Genomic DNA, 24,313 nt, shown 5'->3' on the forward strand with positions numbered 1-24,313 from the left:
GCCTCCAGACTCTTCCACAAAAGGTGGGGTGAGGTCAGCAAGTCCGGGGAGGATGTGGGAGCCAGCGCCTGAAGCCGGAGGTGCATTGCAGATGGCGCTGGGCACCCCCTCTGCCTGCTGCTCTGCAGATGCCACTAGTGCCGGCTCATCCTGAACTTCATGGCCTGGGGGAAGCCCCACAACCATCCTGAACTGGGTTTCCTCATTCCTGTCGATGGGGTTAAAAAGACCTTCTTGAGTGGTGATTGTGAGGATTTCATGAAATGGTGTAAAAATGCTGACTCACACCCAGCATGGAGAGGCCGCTGGGACTGTGGGCTCTCGGCTTAGGCCCAGACTGCTGGCATGGTTGGTTGGCCCTAAGCTGGAGGTCAGGGCTGCTCTCCCCAGGCCATGGCCTTAGGGTCTGGGGGCCGTGGCAGAAGAGTCCTGAAGAAGTTTCCAGCCGGCCTTTGCTGGCCAGGCGACGGGAGGTGGTTCCCGGACCTGACAGCTCACTTGTGTCCGGTGCGCACCTGGTCAGTGCGCTTTCAGGATAGGAAGACCCTTCGCTTCAGCCTCCACGCCTCGCCCAGCACCTGTTTTGTTTCACAGATACAAAGTGCAAATCAATGCCCGTGTGCCAAAGGGAAGGTCTTTGGGTTCTGAGAGGCTCTGTGTCAGCAGGAACTAAGGTCTTTGGGTCTTAAGGACCCTGTGTCAACAGGGAGCGGAGGCTGGGGGGTTCCTGGGAAGCTTCCTCGTTCTCCCGGGCAGGCCTCTGCCGGGACACACTGGCTGGCGCGCCCTGAGCAGCTGCAAACAGCCCTGCCTTTGCTGGTTGGTCTCATGACAGTCGTGCTGATGGTTTTGCAAGGGGCAGCCCAGCGGTATCCCGGGTCACTTCCCTCCGCTCTCCTGGGTGGCGTCGCCCCTGGCTCCCCCGAGAGCAGCCTCTGATTAACCAGCAGACTCTCGTGCTGTTTAGAGACCGGAGCGTGCCAGTAAACACGTGCCTCTTTTCTTTTCCACAGGACTACTTTTACCCAAGATACTTAGGTAAGTCCCAGTTGCCGCTCTACCCTGGCGGCCGTGGAGGCATAGTTGGGGGGTGCGTTTTCATGTTGGAGGAATCCCCTCATCACGTAACTCCTGGAAGGAAGACTCTTAATCACGTGGAACTGTCTGGAACATGCAGGTCAGAAACACAGTTTCTCTGTTTATTTTATGCCACAGCTTTATTCCGTGTTAGTGGAGCCTCAGGCGAGCGCCGTTATCTGCAGACGCTGCTGAGTTGATGCCAGCCTCAGCTCTTGTCAGGAAGTGTGACTGCTTTTGTTTTCCAGTTTTCTGGTCTCAGCACTCAACACTTCTGAAGTCACTGAGGACCCCAAAGGGGTCCGTGTTCCTGTGGGCTGTAATTACTGATAGTTACTGTATTCTTAATCAAAACTGGGAACGCTTAGTCAAAAACCGAGTGTTTCTGTTTAATTTGAAGAACGGGGAGGCGCAGGCATTACCTCAGCTATTCGAGCAGATGCTGCATTGGGGTGGCCTCTGGAGACCCCCACTGGACACTGAGAAGCGAAGACAGTGAGAAAGGGAAACCCAGAGGCCCCGGGGCACCCTTTGAGAACTGCCGGTTTAACTGACACCATCCCAGAGCTCTTTGAGTGCATTTCACTTAGAGAAATGTATTCCAGGCTCTTCCTTTTTAATGTTGCAAAATGGATTTTAGTAAATGTCCTCTTCAAGGGTGCTTCCCTGGGTCCATGTCTGGAACATACACAGTGGGTCTGGAACTGGCCTGGAAGGTCCAGGTGCCAGGCAGCCCGGATGTGCTAGGATGGACTTCTGAAGCGGGGTGGCCCCCAGCTGTCCATGGCACACCTTCCGCCGTCCATCCGTGCCTTTCTGCACCTGGATAAGCTACAGTGACCCACCGAAGGGCCAGGTTGAGAGGCCCAGCTCTGGCTGCAGTCTGACGTTTCGGGTTGTCCCTGGATATGCGCGTGCCTGGCCCCACCTCCCCTGTCCCCCTAGCGGGGTGGCCTCTTCAAGCTGTATCCAGCCGGTCAGAGAACATGGAGGGCTTTCTCCAAAGCGGAGTGGCTTTCCAGTTATGGACAGCGTTTCCTAACAGGGGTCTATTAAAGATGAAGTTTAGCTTTCCTCATACTGTCAGGAATCTTAGTGAACATTCCCAGTGATTCTTCCGTGGGCAGGAGGAAGCCCCTGGGAATTGCGGGTAGTGCTCGGGGCATGTGACAGCTATGGGTGCACAGCTTTGCTGCCGGGGGAGGCAGTTTCCTGCTCATCAGGGTCAGGGGCTAAAATGTCTGTATTAACACAAGCCAGCGGCATTGTTTCTGGAGGATGACAGCACCCCAGGTGAGGAGAGCAGCTGCCTCTCCGGGCCTCTCAGATGTGCAGGCTCTGCAGCCCGTGCGGTCTCGTGAGGATGACTGACACCACGTTCCCTGTCTCCCCGCAGACTGCATCCACAAGTATGGGTCTCCGTACACCAAAGACCCAGGCTTCGTCACCTGCGTGCAAAGTAAGTTGGCCTCCTTCCTGCCTTCCTGGGAGGGCTGTGGGTTTGGTCAGCTTTCGGCTTGGCTGTGGTTTGTGTGGTTTGCAGGGGGCCCTGAATAGTTCTGGGTTTTAAGGAGCTGCAGCCCCTTCCTGAGGCCTGCTCCCTGTTCACCAAACTTTCTTTTGTAAACAAGTAAATTTTGATGTTTTTAGCAAGAGGCAATAAATGCACACAGAACAAAATTCAAATGCTTCACAGGGTGAGATGTGAAAGCCCATCCCCGCCTCTGTCGCCCAGTCAGAAAACACCCCAATTATGGTTCCGAGAAACTTGTGCCTAGACTTGTGAACACGCGTAGGCGATTCCACTCTTCACACGTGTGGCGGCTTGGCACACGCCATCTGTCCCATGCCTCTGCACCCGTCTGCCCTGGAGACCCTCTCTCGGCTCTGTCTCAGCTCCATGTTGGCATTCGCAGCCAGCACCTCACTCAGGTGTAGCCTAGGCTTGTCGGCTGTCCAGGTTATTTCCAGTTCCCATCATTATACACAAAACTGGGTGACGTGCTTGAGTGCCTGTTGCTTCTCACATGTCCGAGTATGTCTGTGGGACATGTTCCCAAGGATGGAATCCCAGAGTCAGTCCCTGTCACCGTCCGTGTGTGTCTGTGGGATACGTTCCCAAGGATGGAATCCCAGAGTCAGTCCCTGTCACACGTCCGAGTGTGTCTGCAGCATACAGTCCCAAAGATGGAATCCTAGAGTCAGTCCTAGGCTTCTGGTTTGCTTTTGATACAGATACTGCCAAATTATCCCAGAGCTGGCCTTAGCCTCCACCCCTGCAGAGGCGAGGGAACTCTTTTTTTAAATTTTCAGTCTCTTCCAGTGTAACAGGTGAGAAATGACATCAATCATTTCAGGTTTTTTTTTTTTTTTTAACTAGTGAGTAAAGGTGTGCTTCATAGGTTTAAAAACTGTGTATTTCTTTTGCTATAAACAGTTTATATTCTTGCCCCATATTCTTCAATTTGTAGGAGTTTGCAAATTAGCCATTGGTAGTAAGGTTATCAAAATTTTTTTCAGCTTGCTGCAAGTCTTTATTATTTTACAGTTATCATACAATAAAATTTACTATTTGTGGTGTCCTGTATGAATGTCAAGATACCCACAGCACAAGCCACACGGCTCCCTGGGTCTGTGGGCCCCTAGGGTCACATGTGTCTGGTTCTATATGAAAGGCCGCCTTGGTGAGCCCTTGTGGGCACTGTGAACAGAGGTGTGGCAGTGCAGAGTCATCTTGGGAGAGGCAGGAGTCTCTTCCCAGCTTTGGAACCAGAGCCCAGCCTGCAGAAGGAGGCAGAGGTGGCTGGGTCCTGCCCCACAGGCCCACGTGCTATCCGTGGGCGTCTCTAGGCCTCCCAGACCCAGGAGCCACGGGCAGAGGAAATGCTCAGTGTCAGCATGGGAATGGGAAGGTGGCCTGCCGTGGGGCCCAGCCCGCCCTGACCTGCAGCCACGCACGGTAGCCTGGTGCCACGTAGGGCCCGGCCTTCCTGGCAGAGGCTCCTGTGTGCGGAGAGGAGAGAGCAGATCGTGCCATGCATGGTTTATCTTTGTGGTTGCTAAACGACTCTCTTTTAAATCCCATATTCACACATATATTGTTTTAGTTCCCAGGCTTTAGGCTTTCCCCAAGCTTACAAAACCGTTATCGGCCATTTAACGGTTTCATCTATGATCCGCCGGTCATTCTTTTGACGTGATGAACTGGGCGGGCACAGTTCCTGCCCCAGCACCTGGTGCTGAAGCCCACGTCACCCAGCGCCTTGCCCGCCGCCGTCCTCACGTGCTGGGCACGTGGGAGGTTTTCTGTCCTGTTTCCACAGGCCGTGGCCGCAGCTTTCGGCTCGGCCTTCGTGCGTGCGCGTGGGACTCGTCCGTGCCCTCCTTGGCCTTTATTTCTGGTTATCGGGCTTATTTTTTAATAAAGCTAAAACTAAAAATGTTCTTAAAAACCTAAAGAAGCCCTTTTGGAATTTTTACCTGGGCTTGTGATTCATGTATTGGCGACTGTGACCGTGCACCTTCCTAAGCCGCGCTCGGCGCACTTTCCTCCCGCGCGTCCCGGCCTCCCTCCGTAATCTCCCTTCCGGTGTTCCGTTCCTCCCGCGCGCCCCGGGTTCCCTCGCGGAGTTCCCTTCCGGTGTTCCGTTCCCCCCCGCGCTTCCCGGCCTCCCTCGCTGAGTTCCCTTCCGGTGTTCCGTTCCTCCCGCGCGCCCCGGGTTCCCTCGCTGAGTTCCCTTCCGGTGTCCCTTTCCTCCCGCGCTTCCCGGGTTCCCTCGCTGAGTTCCCTTCCGGTGTCCCTTTCCTCCCGCGCGTCCCGGCCTCCCTCCGTAATCTCCCTTCCGGTGTTCCGTTCCTCCCGCGCGCCCCGGGTTCCCTCGCTGAGTTCCCTTCCGGTGTTCCGTTCCTCCCGCGCGCCCCGGGTTCCCTCGCGGAGTTCCCTTCCGGTGTTCCGTTCCCCCCCGCGCTTCCCGGCCTCCCTCGCTGAGTTCCCTTCCGGTGTTCCGTTCCTCCCGCGCGCCCCGGGTTCCCTCGCTGAGTTCCCTTCCGGTGTCCCTTTCCTCCCGCGCTTCCCGGGTTCCCTCGCTGAGTTCCCTTCCGGTGTTCCGTTCCCCCCGCGCGCCCAGGATTCCCTCGGTGAGTTCCCTTCCGGTGTTCCGTTCCCCCCGCGCGCCCCGGGTTCCCTCGCTGAGTTCCCTTCCGGTGTTCCGTTCCCCCCGCGCGCCCCGGGTTCCCTCGCTGAGTTCCCTTCCGGTGTTCCGTTCCCCCCGCGCGTCCCGGCCTCCCTCGCTGAGTTCCCTTCCGGTGTTCGGTTCCTCCGGCGCGTCCCGGCCTCCCTCGCTGAGTTCCCTTCCGGTGTTCCGTTCCTCCCGCGCGCCCCGGGTTCCCTCGCTGAGTTCACTTCCGGTGTTCCGTTCCCCCCGCGCTTCCCGGCCTCCCTCGCTGAGTTCCCTTCCGGTGTTCGGTTCCCCCCGCGCGTCCCGGCCTCCCTCGCTGAGTTCCCTTCCGGTGTTCCGTTCCCCCCGCGCGTCCCGGCCTCCCTCGCTGAGTTCCCTTCCGGTGTTCGGTTCCCCCCGCGCGTCCCGGCCTCCCTCGCTGAGTTCCCTTCCGGTGTTCCGTTCCCCCCGCGCGCCCCGGGTTCCCTCGCTGAGTTCCCTTCCGGTGTTCCGTGCCCCCCGCGCGCCCCGGGTTCCCTCGCTGAGTTCCCTTCCGGTGTTCCGTGCCCCCCGCGCGTCCCGGCCTCCCTCGCTGAGTTCCCTTCTGGTGTTCGGTTCCTCCGGCGCGTCCCGGCCTCCCTCGCTGAGTTCCCTTCCGGTGTTCCGTTCCCCCCGCGCGTCCCGGCCTCCCTCGCTGAGTTCCCTTCCGGTGTTCCGTTCCTCCCGCGCTTCCCGGGTTCCCTCGCTGAATTCCCTTCCGGTGTTCCGTTCCTTCCGCGCTTCCCGGCCTCCCTCGCTGAGTTCCCTTCCGGTGTTCCGTTCCTCCCGCGCGCCCCGGGTTCCTTCGCTGACTTCCCTTCCGGTGTTCCGTTCCTCCCGCGCTTCCCGGCCTCCCTCGCTGAGTTCCCTTCCGGTGTCCCTTTCCTCCCGCGCTTCCCGGGTTCCCTCGCTGAGTTCCCTTCCGGTGTTCCGTTCCTCCCGCGCGCCCCGGGTTCCCTCGGTGAGTTCCCTTCCGGTGTTCCGTTCCTCCCGCGCGCCCCGGGTTCCCTCGCTGAGTTCCCTTCCGGTGTTCGGTTCTTCCGGTGTTCGGTTCCTCCGGCGCGTCCCGGCCTCCCTCCCTCCGTCATCTCCCTTCCGGTAGCAGAGGAGGTCCCTCAGGCCCGCCTCCGTGGATGAAGCGGCCGGGACTGTTCATTTCGGTTCCGCTGCCCCACCGAGTCACCTCGCGGTTGGTGTTTGCTGTGTGGCGTCCGCGCCCCCGAGCTGTGCCCAGCGCAGGGACGTTCCTCGCGGCGGCCGGGCGGCAGAGGAGAGCGGGGTCCAGATCCCGAGTCTGTTCCCCGCGTGCCGGGAGGAGAACCGCGCGCCGTCCGACGGCCCCCGCCCCAGGCCACAGGCTCCGGCCCTCTCCGCCCGGCTCCGGGGTGCGCGGCCGGGGCCTCCGTCCGTGCGCCTCAGACGCGCCCGGCGCCGAAGAAGGCGAAGAAGGCGCCCTGACGACCCGGCGGCCCCGCGGCGGCCTCGCGGCGCTCTGGGGAGGCGCCTCCGGAGGACGGCAGCTTCGAACCCGGCTCCCCGGCTCCCCGGCTCCCGCGGGAAGGCAGCCCGACTCGGGGCGCAGGGCGCTGTCCCGGCTGCGGTTCGCTGGTTACGGGTTATTGTGAAATGGAAGCCATTGCCCCAAAGAGTCCGAATTCAGCCGTGGACGAGTCGGGCCCGCGGGCTGTTGGACGCAGGTGGCGCGGCGGCCGGAGGACCCCTGGGAGGCGCCGGCTGCCTTCCCGGCGGCCGTGAAGAGGCCCCGCTCCCGTTTCTTTCCTTTCCCAGCGACACATCCAGCTTCTCCGCTGCCGAACACCCCCGTCCCGACCTCCCGGGGCACTTGGTGCTTGGGCTCCTCGGCGTCTTGGACCCTTGGGTTTCCTCAGGAAGGTCACATCCCCACAGGCTGTGGCCCGGGCAGTGGTGACTGATCCCTGGCCGCCAGGAGCTCACCCCCGCCACAGGGAGTGCCCCGCACCCTTCCCTGGGGCGGACAGGGCCCTGGTCCTCACTGGTCGGCGCCCAGGGAAAGGCCCCGGCCGTCCGCACTGGCTCAAATTGCCGGCACGGCCACGGCCACTCCCTCCTGTCCTTCAACATGGTCACAGGCTGAGCTGGGATAAACCCTTCGCCTCCTGAACTCTGCAGGTGCTGGCGCCCAGCGCATGACCGGCCAGGCACCAGCGCCCTCCACCCAGCAGGCAGGATGGGCATCAGGGAAGTGGGTGCCCTCGGGGCCTGCAGAGGTTTCCCTGCTGTGTCGAGGAAATTCTACAGATGTTTGCTGGGCACTGGCTGAGGGTCCGCCCCTCAGATGTGGCTCCATCCTTGCAGCCTCGAGGGATCCGTACATTCCCAGCGGGGAAATAAACAGATGAGTGGGGAGGCCCGGGGAGTGGGGGGGCGGCGTGAGACTGGGATCACTTAAGAGGAGGAAACCTGGCCTCAGGAGCAGAGGTCTTCTGAGGGGCATTCCAGGCAAATTCAAGACAAGCTCCCAGCCCTTGGTGTCACATGGGCAGGTGTACGCTTCTGCGGTGGCTTTAATCTCTAACCAAACATTTTAAATGGCAGTGCACAGCATCTCCCAGATGTCCCTCCACAGTGGGGGCCTCTGAGGGGGTCGGGCCTTGCACAGGCTGCCTGCTTGGCACATGTCTGACTCCCTCCTGCCCCCAGAACCTCTTCGTCTGATGTTGGGTGGAGAAGCAGACACCCCTTGTTCCTCTATCCTGGGCCGGACCTCCTCCTTCCAGGCCCCGCTGTGACCATGCTGATGTGCACAGATGCCCTGCGTACCAGCACCCAGGTACAGCCGGCAGTGGCATCGGCAGCGTCAGGTGGGGACTGGCCGGCTCCTGGTGGCTGTGCTGATGCGGAATCCCTGGTCCTGGCCCCCGTTTCTTCATGACTCCAAAGGCCAGGGCCAGCCCTGTGTGCTTCAGGGTAGAAGGCATTTACAGCCACCTGCTGAAGATAGCGTCTCAGAAATACTTCAAGACGCGAGCTCCGTCCACACCCACAAGTGTTCTGTTGGCAGTCATTTGTGCAAAACAAGCAAACCGGAGGTGTACGGAGGAAACTGAGGCACATGGAGGAAACAGGCATATGGAGGAAACTGGGGCTTATGGAGGAGACTAGGGCATATGGAGACGACTGTGGGGCAAATGGGGGAAACTGAGGCACATGGAGGAAACTGAGGTGTGCAGAGGAGACCGAGGGGTGGGGTAGGCCGAGGCATCTGGAGGAAACAGTATGTGCCGTGCGCTGAAATGTCACAGGAAGGAGCCATGTGGTTGTGCGGCTTCCCTAGACGTCTGGGACACGTAGCCCGGGCCTCTGTTGAGCTCAGTGCCCTGACCCGCCTGGGAGGACGGGCTGCGTCTGTGCCAGCCACAGGCAGTGACTGTGTGCCCTGGATGGACTGGAGGAAAGCAACTTCGTGAACCACAGACCCGCCCGCTGCTCACCCTGGCCCCAGGCATCCCTGCACCGCACCAGGTGGGGAGTAAATGGCTTCTGCACTGACAGCCCAGCCTGGACCCTCTGGTGGAAATGCCACCTTGGGAACCTCAGGAACGGGAACTGACACATCAGCAGTGGAGCCCATCCACGGACGCCTCGACCTGCCCCTACCGGGGCTGATGCCCAGGACGATGCGGCCCAGTGCTCTAAGGCCCTGCTGGCCCCACCGGCACTTTCCCAGGGACTGGTCCTTATTGAACTTACGTGGAATCCGTGGACAAGAGCCCTCTGAGCCAGCAGGGGCCTTCCCAGGGTTACCCACGGAGCGGTGCAGGGCTGAGCCAAGCGTGGCTGCGTCCTCGTGCAGGGCTGAGTCCTCGTGTGGGGCTGAGCCCAGTGTGGCTTTGTCCTTGGGCACTGCTGTGCCCGGCCCTGAGCTGCTTTTGCTCAGTCAGCAGCGTGAAAGGATTCTTCAAGCTCTGGGCATTACTGTGGTTCTTTCTGCCAACCCCCCAGGGCTCGGGCTTGTATGGCTGCGCTCTTGGGGGTGGGGTGGGAGGCTCGGGCTTGTGTGGCTGCACTTGGGGGGGGGTTCAGGCTCCTGTGGCTGTGTTCTCAGGGGTTCAGCCCTGTGTGGCTGAGCTTGTGGGGGGAACTCAGGCTCCTGTGGCTGTGCTCTCGGTCTCTGGCTTGCGTGGCTGTGCTCTCAGGGGCTCCTACCTGCCTCCGGGACTCTGTTTTGGTCCGTGTCCTGGAAACGTCGGCTGTGTGTGTGAGCAGCTCCTCGTTTGGGGACTCCTTGAGAAGCAGCTGGGCTGGGATGGTTCCCACCCACAGGCCCTATGCCCCACGCCCCTCAGGCCCTCAGCCGGCCCAGGTGACGACCCTGAGAGGGCAGAAAACAGCTGGCCTGAAGCTGCCAAGACACACGGCCTGAAAGGGGGTGGCTAAGCAGAAAGAGGGTGTTGGGGGCTTCCTAGAGGACCCTTCTGCCAGTGTCGCCTGGGCCTGGGGTGCTCCCTGGCACGCACAGCGGGGAGAGGGCACCATAGGTAGGCTGGGCTCGAAGGTGGAATGTTCCAAGTCTGCCTGGAAGCCCCCAGGTCAGCCGGGGGTTCTGTTTGCTCCCTGGGAGGTCCGAGCTCCTGGCCTCCCGCCAGGCCAAGCGTTTCTGCTGCTTTGCCCTTGGCCCTGCCCACCTCTCTCCCAGGCCTGCCCCACTCCCTCCCAGCTGATCTGAGTGTTCCTGGAGCCAGCCCCAGGGCCCACCAGCCTGATTTGCCAGCACAGGGGGCTTGGGTGCCCTGGGGCTGCCTCAGCCTGTGCCTCTCAGAGCTCCTCAGGGCCCCACCCGAGGCCCACCCAAGGCTGCGTTGGGTGCAGGGGGGCAGCTGAGCATGATTTTTCCCTTTGTGTCCCCGTTAGACCTGCCTGACCAGTGCACACCCAACCCCTGCGATGAGAAGGGGACCCACGCCTGCCAGGACCTCATGGGCAACTTCTTCTGCCTGTGCAAGGCCGGCTGGGAGGGCCGGCTCTGCGACACAGGTGAGAACCCCTCAGCCACCTGAGGCTGAAGACAAGGGCAGGGTCTCCCTCCCTCTCCCACCCTGCCCTGCCCTGATCCCTGCTCCTCACCCCCACTCCAGGCACAGCCATCTGCAGGCTGCTCTCGGACAGCCCCAGGGAGGCTACAGCCCTGAGGTGTCCTGGACCCCGGAACCGGGAGGAGCTGCGGTCTCCTCTCTGGGAGCAGGGCTAGAATGAAAGGAAATACCAGGTGGTACCTCAGCACCCACTGATCGAAAGGGGCGGGGAAGAAATCTCACCTCTGACCATCCTAAATGTCAGTGAAAACCCTGGAGGAAGAATAGCTCCAGGGCCTGCGGGAGATTCCAGCAGGCCAGGCTGTCCCCTTTGGCTGGTCCCACTCCAGAGGTGGCCTGGGAAGGCTTCGCCCAGAAGTGACCAGCTCTGGCCAGGCCTTGTCCGTCCTTAGGCACCAAGAGGTCACTCCTGGCCTGCAGCCTCCTGCAATCACTCGGGCATCCAGGGAGTGGAGCCCTGTAGGCTGTGACCACCAGCAGCTTCCCCAGCCCCCTGCCAGCCTGCCATCTACTGCCACATGCAAGGCCAAGACCAAGGGCCCTGAAAGGCTGGGGATGCCAAGAGGGTTGTGAGGTTCAAGCCCTGGGCTACCTCGATGCTGTAGATGGGGCTGTGGACCCCTGGGATTTCTCTGCTCTAGATGGGGCTGTGCACCCCTGGGCTCCCTCCCTGCTCCAGACGGGGCTGTGCACCCCTGGGCTCCCTCCCTGCTCCAGACGGGGCTGTGCACCCCTGGGCTCCCTCCCTGCTCCAGACGGGGCTGTGCACCCCTGGGCCGGCTCCCTGCTCCAGACGGGGCTGTGCACCCCTGGGCTCCCTCCCTGCTTCAGACGGGCTGTGCACCCCTGGGCTCCCTCCCTGCTCCAGACGGGGCTGTGCACCCCTGGGCTCCCTCCCTGCTCCAGACGGGGCTGTGCACCCCTGGGCTCCCTCCCTGCTCCAGATGGGGCTGTGCACCCCTGGGCTCCCTCCCTGCTCCAGACGGGGCTGTGCACCCCTGGGCCGGCTCCCTGCTCCAGACGGGGCTGTGCACCCCTGGGCCGGCTCCCTGCTTCAGACGGGCTGTGCACCCCTGGGCCGGCTCCCTGCTCCAGACGGGCTGTGCACCCCTGGGCTCCCCTTCAGGCCTGTGCTTGTTCCCAGATGTCAACGAATGCAGCCGGGAGAATGGGGGCTGCCTCCAGATCTGCCACAACAAGCCGGGCAGCTTCCACTGTGCCTGCCACAGCGGCTTCGAGCTGTCCTCTGACAGCCGGACCTGCCAAGGTGAGGCCCCGGAGTGAGGCTTCTCTCTTCTCCTCGCCTTCTATTTTTGGTCAAGTCTGCTCCTCTGCAAGTCTGCTGCTGGCCGGGTTCCTGTGGTTCTGGATGGGATGGGGCGTCCTGCAGAGACTGCACAAGCCCTGGCGTGCGGCGGCACAGGCAGCCACCCGGCACCGCACCAGGATGACTCACCTGGCATCCGAGGGCCAGGACTGAGGGCGGCGGCCTAGCCCCTGAAGCCACACTCTTGGCTGTGGGGCCTCATCCAGTCCCCAGAGCCTCGAGGAGCCCGGGAGTGCACCCAGCAGCCGTGCAGTGAGCTCAGGGGTCGGCGCTCCTGGCTAGGGTCCTCCCTGCCTACTCTCCCCAGCGCCTCCAGAACCACCCGTCATGTCTCCTTCTGCTTCCTCCGTGATCATAGCCCCACCCTCCCCACTTCCCTTCCTGTTTCAGCTTGGCCCAGGGCCAGAGCTGGGAGCCCCAGGACACCCAGGAACATCACTGCGAATGTGCCCCCCACCCCGATGCTGCTGCTGCTGCTGCCACCGGGGTTTGCCACTTTGCAGGGGGAGCACCGCCCTCCTCCCTCCTGCCCTGGGATCTGGACATGCCCAGGCCTGCCCCTGAGAATTCTGGGCATAATTCTTAGTGCTCCCCTCCCCCTCTTCCTCGTGCCCCCTCCTCCTTTTCCCTCCTCTCCCTCCCCCTCTTCCCCTTCCTCTCTCCCCCTCCTCCCTCCCTCCCTCCCCACCTCCTCCTGTTCCCCTCCCCCCTTCCTCCTCCCCCCTCCTCCCTCTTCTCTTTCTCCATGCTCCCGTCTTTGCTCTCCTCTGCTGACTAAAGGTCTCTTCATTTCACGGTTGCCCCTTACAACCTGGGCTGCCTGGCGGTGAACTGTGTCTGTCTCACATTAGATGCTCAAGTCTTAGGATTGTGGCTTAAACCAGTACTGAAAACTGATCGAAACCAGTAAAGCTTCTCTTTGGGGGTGCGATTTTAGTTTCAAGTGTCCCCAGGGGGTTACTTTCCGTATCCCGGAGCACGGTTGTTTAAATGGAACAGCGCAGCCTGCACCACCGCCCCCACCCCTCGACCACGCAGCGCCCCCCCAGCTCTCCATCTGGGGGGGCTGAAGTCAGCCTTCCCAGCCGGGCCTGGACCCGGGCGCTGCCGGGTCAGGGGCGGAGGGGAGGGAACTGTGTGGGCCCCCCAGCGGGGGTGGCGCCCAGCGCTGTAGCTGGCGCTTTCGCTTGCAGACATCGATGAGTGCGCGGACGCGGAGGCCTGCGGAGACGCGCGCTGCAAGAACCTGCCCGGCTCCTACTCCTGCGCCTGTGACGACGGCTTTGCGTACAGCGCCCGGGAGAAGACTTGCCGAGGTAGGCACGCCTCGCGGTCGCCCTCCACGCCTCTCCTCCTCTGACCCCCCAGCCCAGGTGCGGGTGCCAGTCACTGCCTGAGCCGGGCGCCTCTGGTGAAAGGAAGTCTCTTCCTCTGTTTCCGTCAGCCTGGTCGGGGCCTCTTCTGCCCCCGCGCCCCCACACACGTGCACACACGAACGCCCATACACATGCACGGACATCGCCTGTGCACGCGCGCCTTCTCCGCCTGCGTAGACACGGAGGAGGGTCCCTGAGCCCTTTCAGCGGACGGGGCCTCTCCCCAGTGCTGCTGTGCTGTGGGCCCCCCTTCTCACATCCTAAGGGGGGAGCAGCAAGTCTCCCTCGACTGTTCCCTTTGCAGCTACCATGAGGGGCCCTGCTGGCTGCCAGAGCCTCAGAGGGGGCATGGCAGTGATGGGAATAGTGGCGCCGAGTAGGCACAGAGGGTGGGGAGGCCCAACCGCCTGCACTGACCTCCGTCTCCCACCGGCCGTCTCCGGCCCCTCTGCTCCCAGCACCAGCTGCCGGCACAGCAGCCCCGTGCTTCCTAGACCCGGCTCTACGCCAGCCAGCCCGGCAGGGCAGCGGGATTGTGGCTTGTTGGGAGCCCCTTCCTCCTGGGACGCCTGCAGCACTTTCATCCCCTCAGGAAACAGCCGGGACAGGAGCAGGCAGGGGTGCCATCCTAGCTTTCCAGTGGGGGAACGTGACCCCCGCAGCCGCACGGCTTAGTCCTCCAGGGTACCTCGTGTGTAGTTTGAGCAGTCGCTGTGTGATCCAGTGGCGGGCGGCACAGTGCAGAGGCCTCCCCGCTTACCACCAGCTCCCTCTGCCCAGCCTCCACTTTGACCACCAGGTCCCTCTGCCCGGCCTCCACTCTCACCGCCAGGTCCCTCTGCCCGGCCTCCCCTCTCACCGCCACGTCCCTCTGCCCGGCCTCCCCTCTCACCGCCACGTCCCTCTGCCCGGCCTCCACTCTCACCGCCACGTCCCTCTGCCCGGCCTCCCCTCTCACCGCCAGGTCCCTCTGCCCGGCCTCCCCTCTCACCGCCACGTCCCTCTGCCCGGCCTCCCCTCTCACTGCCACGTCCCTCTGCCCGGCCTCCCCTCTCATTGCCACGTCCCTCTGGCCAGCAGATGTGGACGAGTGTCTGCAGGGCCGCTGCGAGCAGGTCTGTGTGAACTCCCCGGGGAGCTATACCTGCCACTGTGACGGGCGCGGGGGCCTCAAACTGGCCCAGGACATGAGCACCTGTGAGGTAGGCAGCCCTGGCTCTGCAGGACCCTCACAGTGCTCCGGGGACCCTTGGCGGCGGTGGAGGCTTTTGGGAGAAACGGGCTGTGAAGCTCTGGCTTTTGCTGAGGCGTTGGGGATCTCCGGGGCCACATGGAGGTTTGTGATGAGAAACGCTTCCAATCCCTGGAAGATATTTGGTTGTACTTATAAAGTCTCTGTGACAACTCCCAACTGCCAGTGGACCAGCCTGGTGTGAACCAGCTGTGACTTTCGGGGGCACAGCCCCCGTTGTGCGGTGCACCAGGGAGCAGCATGACCCCCCTGACCTGCCAGTGAGGAGGCGGTGTCCACGTGGGGACGCTTCGGGCAGGTGGCTCTCATTTCTCCTGTTCATCCTGGGCCTGAGCCTGGGGAGTTGATAGAGAGCGTTTATTTAAAAAGCAAAACTGGCCAGTCATGGTGATTCATGCCTGTAATCCCAGCACCTTGGGAGGCCGAGGCAGGCAGATCATGAGGTCAGGAGTTCAAAACCAGCCTAACTAGTATGGAGAAACCTGCCTCTGCTAAAAATACATAGTTTGCCAGGCACATGCCTGTAATCCCAGCTTTGTGGGAGGCTGAGGCAGGAGAATCATTTGAACCCGGGAGGTGGAGGTAGCAGTGAGCCAAGATCACGCCACTACACTCCAGCCTGGGCAATAAGAGCAAAACTCCATCTGAAAAAAAAAAAGCAAAACCACAGGATTCCGCAGGTGAAACGGCCACCAGGTCAGCTTCTCAGTCACAGACCCAGGACGGGGCCACAGGACTCTTGGGCCTGGGCTGCGACGTCTGGGGCTCACAGCCAGCCCTCGCCTTGAGGTTCTTTGCTTTACTGCCTCATGTCCTCGTGCAGAGGGCGTCCTGCCCCTGCCAGCCATGCAGCTCACCCTGGGTACCCATGGGGGGCAGTGCAGACCTGGCTCCACCCCAGCCCCAGCCCCTGGGTCTTCCAGGGCCACCAGCACACTGGCTTTGGTTCTGGGTGGCATGGAGAAGCTGCAGTGCAGAGCAAGAAGCTTTCTCGGACGGCTGTCCCCAAGGCCTCCATAGTTACTTTGCAGTAGTGTGCAGTTTTTATGATTATCTGTAATTTTTGTATGTTTGAAATATCTTATAATTAAAAAATAAAGGGTCAAGGGGAATGAGCAGGGAAAGAGGTGACAGGGATCCCAGAGAAGCCCTATGGGGGCGGCTGATGGCGATCCTGTCCTTCCTCTGGGAGCTGCAGGGTGGGCAGGTGTGACAGCCTCTCAGGCCTCGAGAGCTAGAGGGGGGTGGCCACGCTCCGGGGTGTGGGAGGGACAGTGGACCCGCTGCAGGGCCAGGGCCTGGGGCTTGCGGAGCAGAGCGGAGGGCCCATCCCCAACCCTCACGGCCCCTCCCACCCACGGCAGGACATCTTGCCGTGCGTGCCCTTCAGCATGGCCAAGAGTGTGAAGTCTTTGTACCTGGGCCGGATGTTCAGCAGGACCCCCGTGGTCCGACTGCACTTCAAGAGGCTGCAGCCCACCAGGTGAGGAGGTGTCCACAGAAGGCAGCGCCGCTGAGACAGAGCCGCAGGGATGCCGGCTTCACAGGGCCTAGGCCGGCGTCTGCCTGCGCCCAGCGCTGACCTGTGTCTTCTGTGGGCGCCCAGGCTCCTAGCTGAGTTTGACTTCCGGACCTTTGACCCCGAGGGCGCCCTCCTCTTCGCTGGCGGCCACCAGGATGGCACCTGGGTCATGCTGGCCCTGCGAGCCGGCCGGCTGGAGCTGCAGCTGCACTACAATGGTGTGGGCCGCGTCACCAGCAGCGGCCCCGTCATCAACCACGGCACATGGCAGACGGTGAGTGTGAGGCGGCCGCCCTTCCTGCCCGCCCCCCCGGGGTCCCCGGCACTCACTCACTTGTGCACCCATTAGGAGATGGGCTCTAGGGCCTGACCGGCTGTGTGTGGGCAGGACAGGGACCCCCACCCAGTTTAGCTCATGCTTGGGGGGGGCTCTGCTATTTCACCCCCAACCTGTTTAGTTCATGCTCTGGGGCTCACTGGAACTTGGTGCCCTCTCTGCTATTTCATCATGTATCTGAGCCTGGCTCCCTCAGAAATGGACCTCAAGTGCAGCCTGTGAGTTTGGTTTCCCTGAGTTCGGGTCACTCTTGGCTCAGGTGAGAACCTGTGGTTCTCAGCCCCAGGAGACCCTGGGCTGTGTCTGGAGGCCATGCTGTTTATCCCGTCGGGTGGGGAACAGACCAGGGCCACTGATGCTACATGCAGGGGCCTCACCAGGGAGGAAGCTGCCCAGAACTTGCACCCCAGGCCCAGGCTCCTGCCGCGTGCATCCCCCTGGCTGTGGCCACCTCTCCCTGTAGAGCCATGTGGACGCCACTGCCCCTGAGCTCTGGCTCCCCGGGCCTGCCGGTCTGTGTGGCCATCCCCGCCACGGGTCCAGGCAACCTCATGGGGGCTGCCCCTTGCCAGAGATGTCATGACCACCTGGACCCCAGACCCGTGGGCAACCAGAGGGGTCCCAGTCAGACCTGCGCCTGGACAGCTGTGGGCAGCAGGCAACATGACCGCCTCACAGCCCCCTCCGTGGAGTGAGAGGGTCTGTAACCAGCTCCCGCCTCCGGGGCTGGGCCGCTCACCACACTGGGCTTTCAGAAAGGTGGAAAAGCAGGCCGTGTCCTTCAGAATGAAGACGAAGTGGAAAAATTCACCCTGGCCCTTGCAGATGAAAACATTGTGGATTTTTGCCCATATTTCCATTCTGCAAAGTAATGCCTGCTCCATTTTTCCTGACCTCTTAAAGGAGCAGCATCTCCAAGAGCAGATTGTTCTTAGCAAAGCTACAGAAAGCAAACTAAGGGGAAGCACTTTCAGGGATGGAGCTGTGGGGGTGAGGGGCCCAGGGCAGGTGGCCTGCGGCAAGGTCGTTGGGGGACAGGACTGCGGCCTAGTCCCGCCCGTGACTCACAGTGGCCGCTGCGTCACACCAGAACAGGCCCTTGCCAGCAGGGCACCTCGGGAGGAGCCCTCCCCAATTCCACCCTCGCTAGCTGGTCCCCAAACACGGCTGATTCGAACTTCTACCATGTTTTTGTGACTTGGTTCAAAGTTCGACTTGACAGGTTTTCTATGAGAAAACACACTGGTGCGTTGAGAACCCTCCTGGCCCAGGCAGTGATGAGCATGGACTCCCTTGATGTTGAGTTGCTCTTGGCTCAGGTGGGGATGAGCGTGGTCTTTCTGAGGTGGGGACCCTCCTGGCTCAGGTCAGGATCAGGTTGTCTCCCTGAGATCGGGACCCTCCTGGCTCAGGCGAGGATCAGTTGGTTTTTCTGCAGTTGGCGCCCCCTCAAAACGTGCACGCTCACCTTTTCTCACGGCGTTGCCTCTCTTCAGATCTCTGTTGAGGAGATGGCGCGGAGTCTGGTCATCAAGGTCAACAGGGATGCTGTCATGAAAATCGCGGTGGCCGGGGACCTGTTCCAGCCGGAGCGAGGAATGTTCCATCTGAACCTCACTGTGGGAGGCATCCCCTTCCATGAGAAGGACCTGGTGCAGCCCGTGAGTGCCGTCCTGTCCCTGGGTGGAGGCACCCTGTGCTGGGAGCCCGGTGGGTGTCAGGAAGGCTGGGCCAGCTCAGCGCAGCCCTGTGTTTACCATTGGCCAGGTGTGGGGAGGACCGAGGAGAAGGGAAGGTTTCCAAGAGTTTGACAAGGTACAGCCACGTGGTTAGTTTTACCATCTTCTGAGGCCCCACTGAGTTTCTATCTGACTTGATAATAAAGTTGTCTATCTTTCACTGGGGCCAAGACACAAAGAAATTATTCTTTAACAGAACAATAAACTTTTTTGGACGACTTCCAAGGACACTCTGGGTTTTGTAACCCTGCCGTGTCTTACAGGGGAAAAGCAGCCGTGGCGGGCGGGTAGTGTGGGCCATTTCTCCAGGCCCCACCTTCCCTCCCCACAGCACAGCACACGCCAGGCCCCCATCTGCATCTCCAGCCCCCTGCACTGACATCTAGGCTGGTATCCTGGGTGTCCTCACCCCCACACTGGATAGGAGAAAGGCTCGAACATCTTTGTGTCTGTGGGTGCTGCGTGTCCGCAGTGACTGTGCTGAGACCTACCCCTTTGGTGGTGTGAGCGGCATCCTGCTTTCCAGACCCATGGTGTGCCAGGACTTTGCCTGGCTTGCCCCTCCTCGTTTCACAGCTAAAGGGTTGCCCAGATTTGCCCACAGCCATATTGAGTAATTCACATGAGCGCTGGATGGTTAAACAATCCATATTGTTTGACCTTGGATTTTTTTCAGTCTTTTCCTCGCTTTAAAATTAATCTCTATTTCTTGAGCATACACCAGTGGAAATAGGTATTCTGCAGTGAGTCATTTGGTAAAGTGAAGAAACCTGTGAAGTGACTGCCACCAGTGGGATTGGTCCATTTTTGCAGTAGATTTGCACAGCTGTGCTGTGAGGGCACCACCCACTGGCTGGGTGGCATCCAGCACGGGGCCTCTCGCTCCCAGGAAGCCACAGAGATTTCTCTGTCTTTCCAGATAAACCCTCGTCTGGATGGCTGCATAAGGAGCTGGAACTGGATGAACGGAGAAGACACCACCATCCAAGAAACCGTGAAAGGGAACACGAAAATGCAGTGCTTCTCAGAGACGGAGAGGGGCTCCTTCTATCCGGGGAATGGCTTTGCCTTCTACAGCCTGAACTACAGTGAGTCCTGCCTCTTCCCTGGCCGGCTGTGGCTGCACCTTCAGGCAGGCACACGCTGAAACGGGCCGACGGCCTCGGATGGCAGTGTGGGACAAGCTGAGGCTCCTCCAGCTCTGGGGCAGGGCAGGGTGCACAGGGGTGTGGGCGGAGGCCCAGCTCTCAGGATGGCCGCTCAGGTCAATCAGTTCAGAGTCAGCCAGCAAAGAGGAAATGACAGACGTGCAGAGAAGGTGCCTGCCAGGCCGGTCTGGGAGGCCGGGGAGGCTGGGAGGGCCTAAGAGGGTCCTTTGCAGAAAGTCCTGAGACAGCTGGCGGCCCAGTCCTGCAGTGCTCTCAGAAGGGCTGCTGCATCGTCCTTTTTGGCGCAGGCTCGGGGCTGCCGTGAGGGTGGGGTTACTGCTGTTCCACCCCACCTCACACGCCCACCCCACATGGGTCCACTGGGGCACCACAGCCCCACCCTGTTCCTGAACACCAAGCCGTTTATGACGAAGCACCTTCCTCCCGGAGGGCAGGCAGCGCCCCCTCCGTCAGACCTCCCAGCAGGAACCCCAGGTTTGAGGGCATCCATGGGGGAGAGTCCTGCCCCATCCTGAGCCACTTTCCCTTGGGAGTCAACAGCGTGGCCGTGTCAGGAAAGGCACCTGGGAGAAAGCGCCATCCGCCGCTGGCTGCAGCGACGATGCAGCACCCTCCCTCCAATCGTTATTTTTGTGCTTTCAAATCTAGGTCATCGTTATAACGTTTGACATGTCATAGGAAATGCTGAATTCCTTTTTCCACTTAGCATCATACACATTTCCCAGTGGTAACGCAGGCACCACGGGGGCCGTTTCCAGTGACTGCGTCCTTCATGGTCTGCCGGCCACGTCTGCCAGCGATTTTTTCTATAAGGACAGAAGCAGTCAGAGCTCCGTGTGCGCTTCCTTGTATCTCAAACTAGACCAGTGACGTCTCATGTAAGATAGAAGGGATTTGCTGGGAACGGCAGCACTGGCCCGGCTCACTGTGCAGTGACTGAGCCTGGACTCAGGCTCACAGATGCTTGGGTCTGCACAGCCTCCCTGCAAGGGACCACGTGGAGCCAGGAAACCTTCCCGGGGAGAGCTGGGTCCGGCGCCCTCGTGAAGCCCTGATGGCCAGCATGTGGCGGCCTCCTGTCAGGAGCTTCCAGGACCCTCATCTCTCTCCCTTCACAGGGGACAGGAAGACCGGCAAACGGGAGAATTTTTGTTAATTTTTGGTTTTGTTACTATATATTTTTTTGATTCTTGTGTTTTGACACCATAAATGGTTGTTGAGAACTGACGTGGCAGGTACCAGCTGGGGACAGCCAGGACTGGCCGTGCAGGTTTGATGAGCGCACAGCCCATGGGAAAGACGGGAGCCAGCACAATTCACCCTAACCCCAGCCTTGGCTGCAGTGCGAGGCGCCTGATCACACATCTGTACACACATTGATTTGGGGTCGTTTTTCCTAAAATAGCTTATTAGGACTTGGGAGTTCTAGGTGAGATGGAAACACTGAAAACACACAGGGAGGAGGTGTTTCTCCTGGCTCCTCAGTCTGCAGAGGGCTCAGCGTGGAGACACGCGGTGGTTTTCTCCCTGAGGAACCAGAATTCAGCCCTTTCTACTAACATGCATTTCGGGGCACTGTTTTTATGAGCTACAGATGCCGCGTGATTTCATTCAGATGCATTACATACGACGCACGTGAATGGAAAACCGCACTGAGGCAGGAGCCGAGCAAAGGCTGACAGCTCAGAGCCGAGGTCGCGCGCGTCCACGACAGCTCAGAGCCGAGGTCGCGCGCGTCCACGACAGCTCAGAGCCCGGGCCCCCACGGCGCTCTGCGTCTCTCGGGGTCCTGCTCCCGCCTCCCGCTGGTGTCCCCGCCGTGCGGGCCGCCCTGTGACGCAGCGCTTTCCTCGCAGTGCGGACCCCTCTGGACGTCGGGACCGAGTCGGCCTGGGAAATCGAAGTCGTGGCCCACATCCGCCCGGCCGCAGACACGGGGGTGCTGTTCGCGCTCTGGGCTGCCGACCTCCGCGCGGTGCCCCTCTCCGTGGCCCTGGTGGACTACCACTCCACGAAGAAGCTTAAGAAGCAGGTAGGGCCTCGGCCCCCGGGCCTCCGGACCTCCTGCGCGGGCACCCCCGGGGTGGGTCCCGGAAGGCCTTGGACCAGGCTGCGGGGCGGCTGCTCCCCAGACGCGCCCCACGGCCCCCAGGGGCCCCGGCGCGGCTCCTGTTCGGTCGGGCAGACAGTGGCTCACGGCATTTTGAATCGGTCTCACGCTGAAGTCTGAGGGTTTCAGCAGCACGCTCAGTTTTCCAGTTTCCCTGGAAAAGTCGGATCTGTGACCTCAGCCGCTGCCCCCAACAGCATCTTTCTGGGGGGAGCCGGGTGCAGCTGCCCCCGCGGTCCGCACACTAAGTTGTCACGGGCGTGGAGTCGCGCAGAACAGTCCGGGTGATGCAAACAGGTTTTACTCCCTCGCTTCTGTGTGGAGGAGGAAGGTGTGGGTCAGAGCAGAGGGCTCGTGTCCTCCACGTCTGCCCACCCCAGGCCACGGAGTACTCCTGGCTGCTTGGAGGTGACAGTGGCAGGCCTGGTTCACACAGATGCGCCTCACCAGGCGGCTCAGGGTCCACACCATCACTTTCACACCCAGCCTAGCGTCGGGAAGGAACAGCTGCTCCAATGCAGACACAGCCGACCTCTGGGCTGGGGAGCAGGCAGCTGGGCCATCGTGCCAGTGGGAGTGCCGACCAGGCTGGGCGGCCACCGCAGGGCTGTCCCCTGGGTCCCCACCAGGGACATGCCAGTCCCTGTTCAAGCGCAGCCCGGCCTTATGTGTGTCCTGCGTCTGGGGCCGGGGTCGACCCTCCCACACCCAGCCTGGGGGCCACACTTGTTCCCCACAGCCTCCCAGGCTGGGCCCGGGCTTTGCATGTAGAGAAGCTGAGCCCCAGGTGGGATGGGGGCATCACCCACAGTCAGCGAGTGGCCAGACCCAGGGCCGTGGGGAGCCCTGGACGGAGACAGGCGTGCAGCGTGGGGGCAGCTGGCAGCTGTGAGGCCCAGCCTGGACCAGCAGCCTGTGTGGGGGCAGCCGGCAGGCCCTGACTACCTCCCGGTCCCTGCAGCTGGTGGTCCTGGCAGTGGAGCGTGTGGCCCTGGCCCTGATGGAGATCAAGGTCTGTGATGGTCAAGAGCACGTGGTCACTGTCTCACTGAGGGAGGGTGAGGCCACCCTGGCGGTGGACGGCACCAGGGGCCAGAGCGAGGTGAGCGCCGCGCAGCTACAGGAGAGGCTGGCCACGCTCGAGAGGCACCTCCAGAGCCCCGTGCTCACCTTTACCGGCGGCCTGCCAGGTAGGCGCTCCCTGCTCCGCTCGCCCCAGGTGAGGGGCTCCAGGCATGGCCAGCTTGGTCACCCCAGATCGAGCCTGGACAGGCTGGCATTTCTGGTCGTGAATGCGGAAGGGACTTCTGTTTTAAGAGGAAACACAGGTGGGTTGTAGGTAGGCCATTGGGGGCGACTGTGGAGCCTTGGTGCTGCTCAGGTCATCAGCTGAGGCTCAGGAACACATACTGGGACCAGCATTGGCCCGACTCAAGCCTCGTGGCCTGACTCCGCAGCTGTTAGCAGCCAGCAGAGTGACCGCCAGCCCCTCCCACGTCCAGCAGGGTGTCACGCCGCATCTCATGGGCCACACAGCCCAGAGAGTGGGGCGGCATCTAAGTAAGGGGCGTCCTTGCCACGACCTGAGCCAGGAGGCTGGACAGAGAGGTGCGTGGAAGTCGGCCCTGGTGCGGGCCCTGGCGCCCCACGGCCCAGTGCAGGTTCTCACTTGCGGCACCCAGCAGGGTTTCTGCCTTGGCTGCCAGACACAGACTCCACTTAGTTGTAATAAACAGAGCTTTGAAGAGGCTGAGAGTGAGCCAGGAAGCCTGAATGACTCATTGGGCCCAGAAGAAGATCACGTTTAGTCGATGGGACTGTGTGTCCTCCCGGCAGGGAAGGGACAGGCGTCTGCAGAGCTCAGGATGGCAGCTGCCTCCTGCTTGTCTGCCAGGTCTGCAGCCGAACTGGGACGGGGAAGTTAGGGAAGAAGAGAAATCCCACCTTTTCAGAGGGAACCCGGGGCTGGCCACAAGTGCTGCCAGGGGTGGGGGGAACCGGGCAGGGGCGGGGGGGGGGGGCGAGCAGGGGCGGGGGTGGGGGCCGAGCAGGGGCGGGGGGGGGGCTGGGCAGGGGCCGGCCACGAAGCCATCCCTGGGGCCCAGGCCGGGGCTGCTAAGACGTGTTTGTTCTCCACGCGGCCCAGATGTGCCAGTGACTTCAGCACCAGTCACAGCGTTCTACCGCGGCTGCATGACGCTGGAGGTCAACCGGAGGCTGCTGGACCTGGACGAGGCGGCCTACAAGCACGGCGACATCACCTCCCACTCCTGCCCCACCGTGGAGCCCACCGCAGCCTAGGCCCCACAGGACGCGGCAGGGAAAGCCCCTCAGCCTCTGCCTGAAACAGCCGGGAGGAGCCTGGGGTGTCCGCACCGCGCGGGGCGGTCCTGAGAGCTGGGCTTTCCTGGTGGCTGTCCTGGCCTGTAACATATCTGTAAATAGTGGATGGACCTGGGGCCTCTGAGGCCGCGCACTCAGCCGCGGGTCCGGGCACGGGGAGGCCGGCGTGGGGCAGAGCGGGCTCAAAGAAAATAATTCTCTATTATTTTTATTACCAAGCGCTTCTTTCTGACTCTAAAATATGGAAAATAAAATATTTACAGAACGCTTTGTAACACTGCGGTGGCCACTGCCTGCTCCCTGCGGGGTTCTCGGCACGTAGCAGCATTCGGGATGAGCGGGGCTTCCCGGGGCTGCCCTGTGCTCAGCTGCTCCAAAGGTCCCTCTTTTCAACCCAGCCCCTGCCAGGTTGGGTGTCTACGGTCGGCTCCCTGGGAGCCTCTGACTCTGGTAGTGATGGCAGGAGCTGGAGCCTCAGTTTACTCATTCTGTAAATGGGGACAAAGCCTTGCTCGGCCCTGCCACGGGAACCAGGCATGGCCAAGTGAGGAGGGCATGGCGAGGGCTCGGCACACGGACGCAGGCTGCTCGGGACAGCGGCCTCGGAGCCAGCCTGGGAGGGACCCTGAGCTGGGGCTGAGGGCAGGAAGACACTCAGGCGATGCCTGCACCCCTCCCCCTCCACCAGTGCCATTCCCGCCCTCCCTTCTGCGCCATTCCCACCCCTCCTCCGCCAGTCCCACCCTCCCTTCTATGCCAGTCCCACCCTCCCTTCTATGCCAGTCCCACC

General features: G+C 61.5%; 1 protein-coding gene across 1 annotated transcript in view; it reads left to right on the forward strand.

Moving 5' to 3' along the window:
- The window catches only part of GAS6 (growth arrest specific 6), a 38,172-nt gene extending 14,369 nt beyond the window's left edge, over positions 1-23,803 (forward strand). The window contains exons 3-15 of the mRNA XM_074387385.1: positions 1,014-1,038; positions 2,474-2,536; positions 10,167-10,289; positions 11,493-11,615; positions 12,869-12,991; positions 14,132-14,253; positions 15,668-15,786; positions 15,910-16,099; positions 17,659-17,823; positions 18,821-18,989; positions 20,927-21,102; positions 22,142-22,370; positions 23,327-23,803. Of these exons, the coding sequence (XP_074243486.1) occupies positions 1,014-1,038; positions 2,474-2,536; positions 10,167-10,289; positions 11,493-11,615; positions 12,869-12,991; positions 14,132-14,253; positions 15,668-15,786; positions 15,910-16,099; positions 17,659-17,823; positions 18,821-18,989; positions 20,927-21,102; positions 22,142-22,370; positions 23,327-23,481 (1,782 nt within the window). The 3' untranslated portion in view covers positions 23,482-23,803. The remainder of the gene's footprint in view (positions 1-1,013; positions 1,039-2,473; positions 2,537-10,166; positions 10,290-11,492; positions 11,616-12,868; positions 12,992-14,131; positions 14,254-15,667; positions 15,787-15,909; positions 16,100-17,658; positions 17,824-18,820; positions 18,990-20,926; positions 21,103-22,141; positions 22,371-23,326) is intronic.
- The last annotated feature ends 510 nt before the right edge of the window (positions 23,804-24,313 follow it).

This window comes from Saimiri boliviensis, chromosome 16, assembly GCF_048565385.1.
Source record: "Saimiri boliviensis isolate mSaiBol1 chromosome 16, mSaiBol1.pri, whole genome shotgun sequence".
Classification (NCBI taxonomy): domain Eukaryota; kingdom Metazoa; phylum Chordata; class Mammalia; order Primates; family Cebidae; genus Saimiri; species Saimiri boliviensis.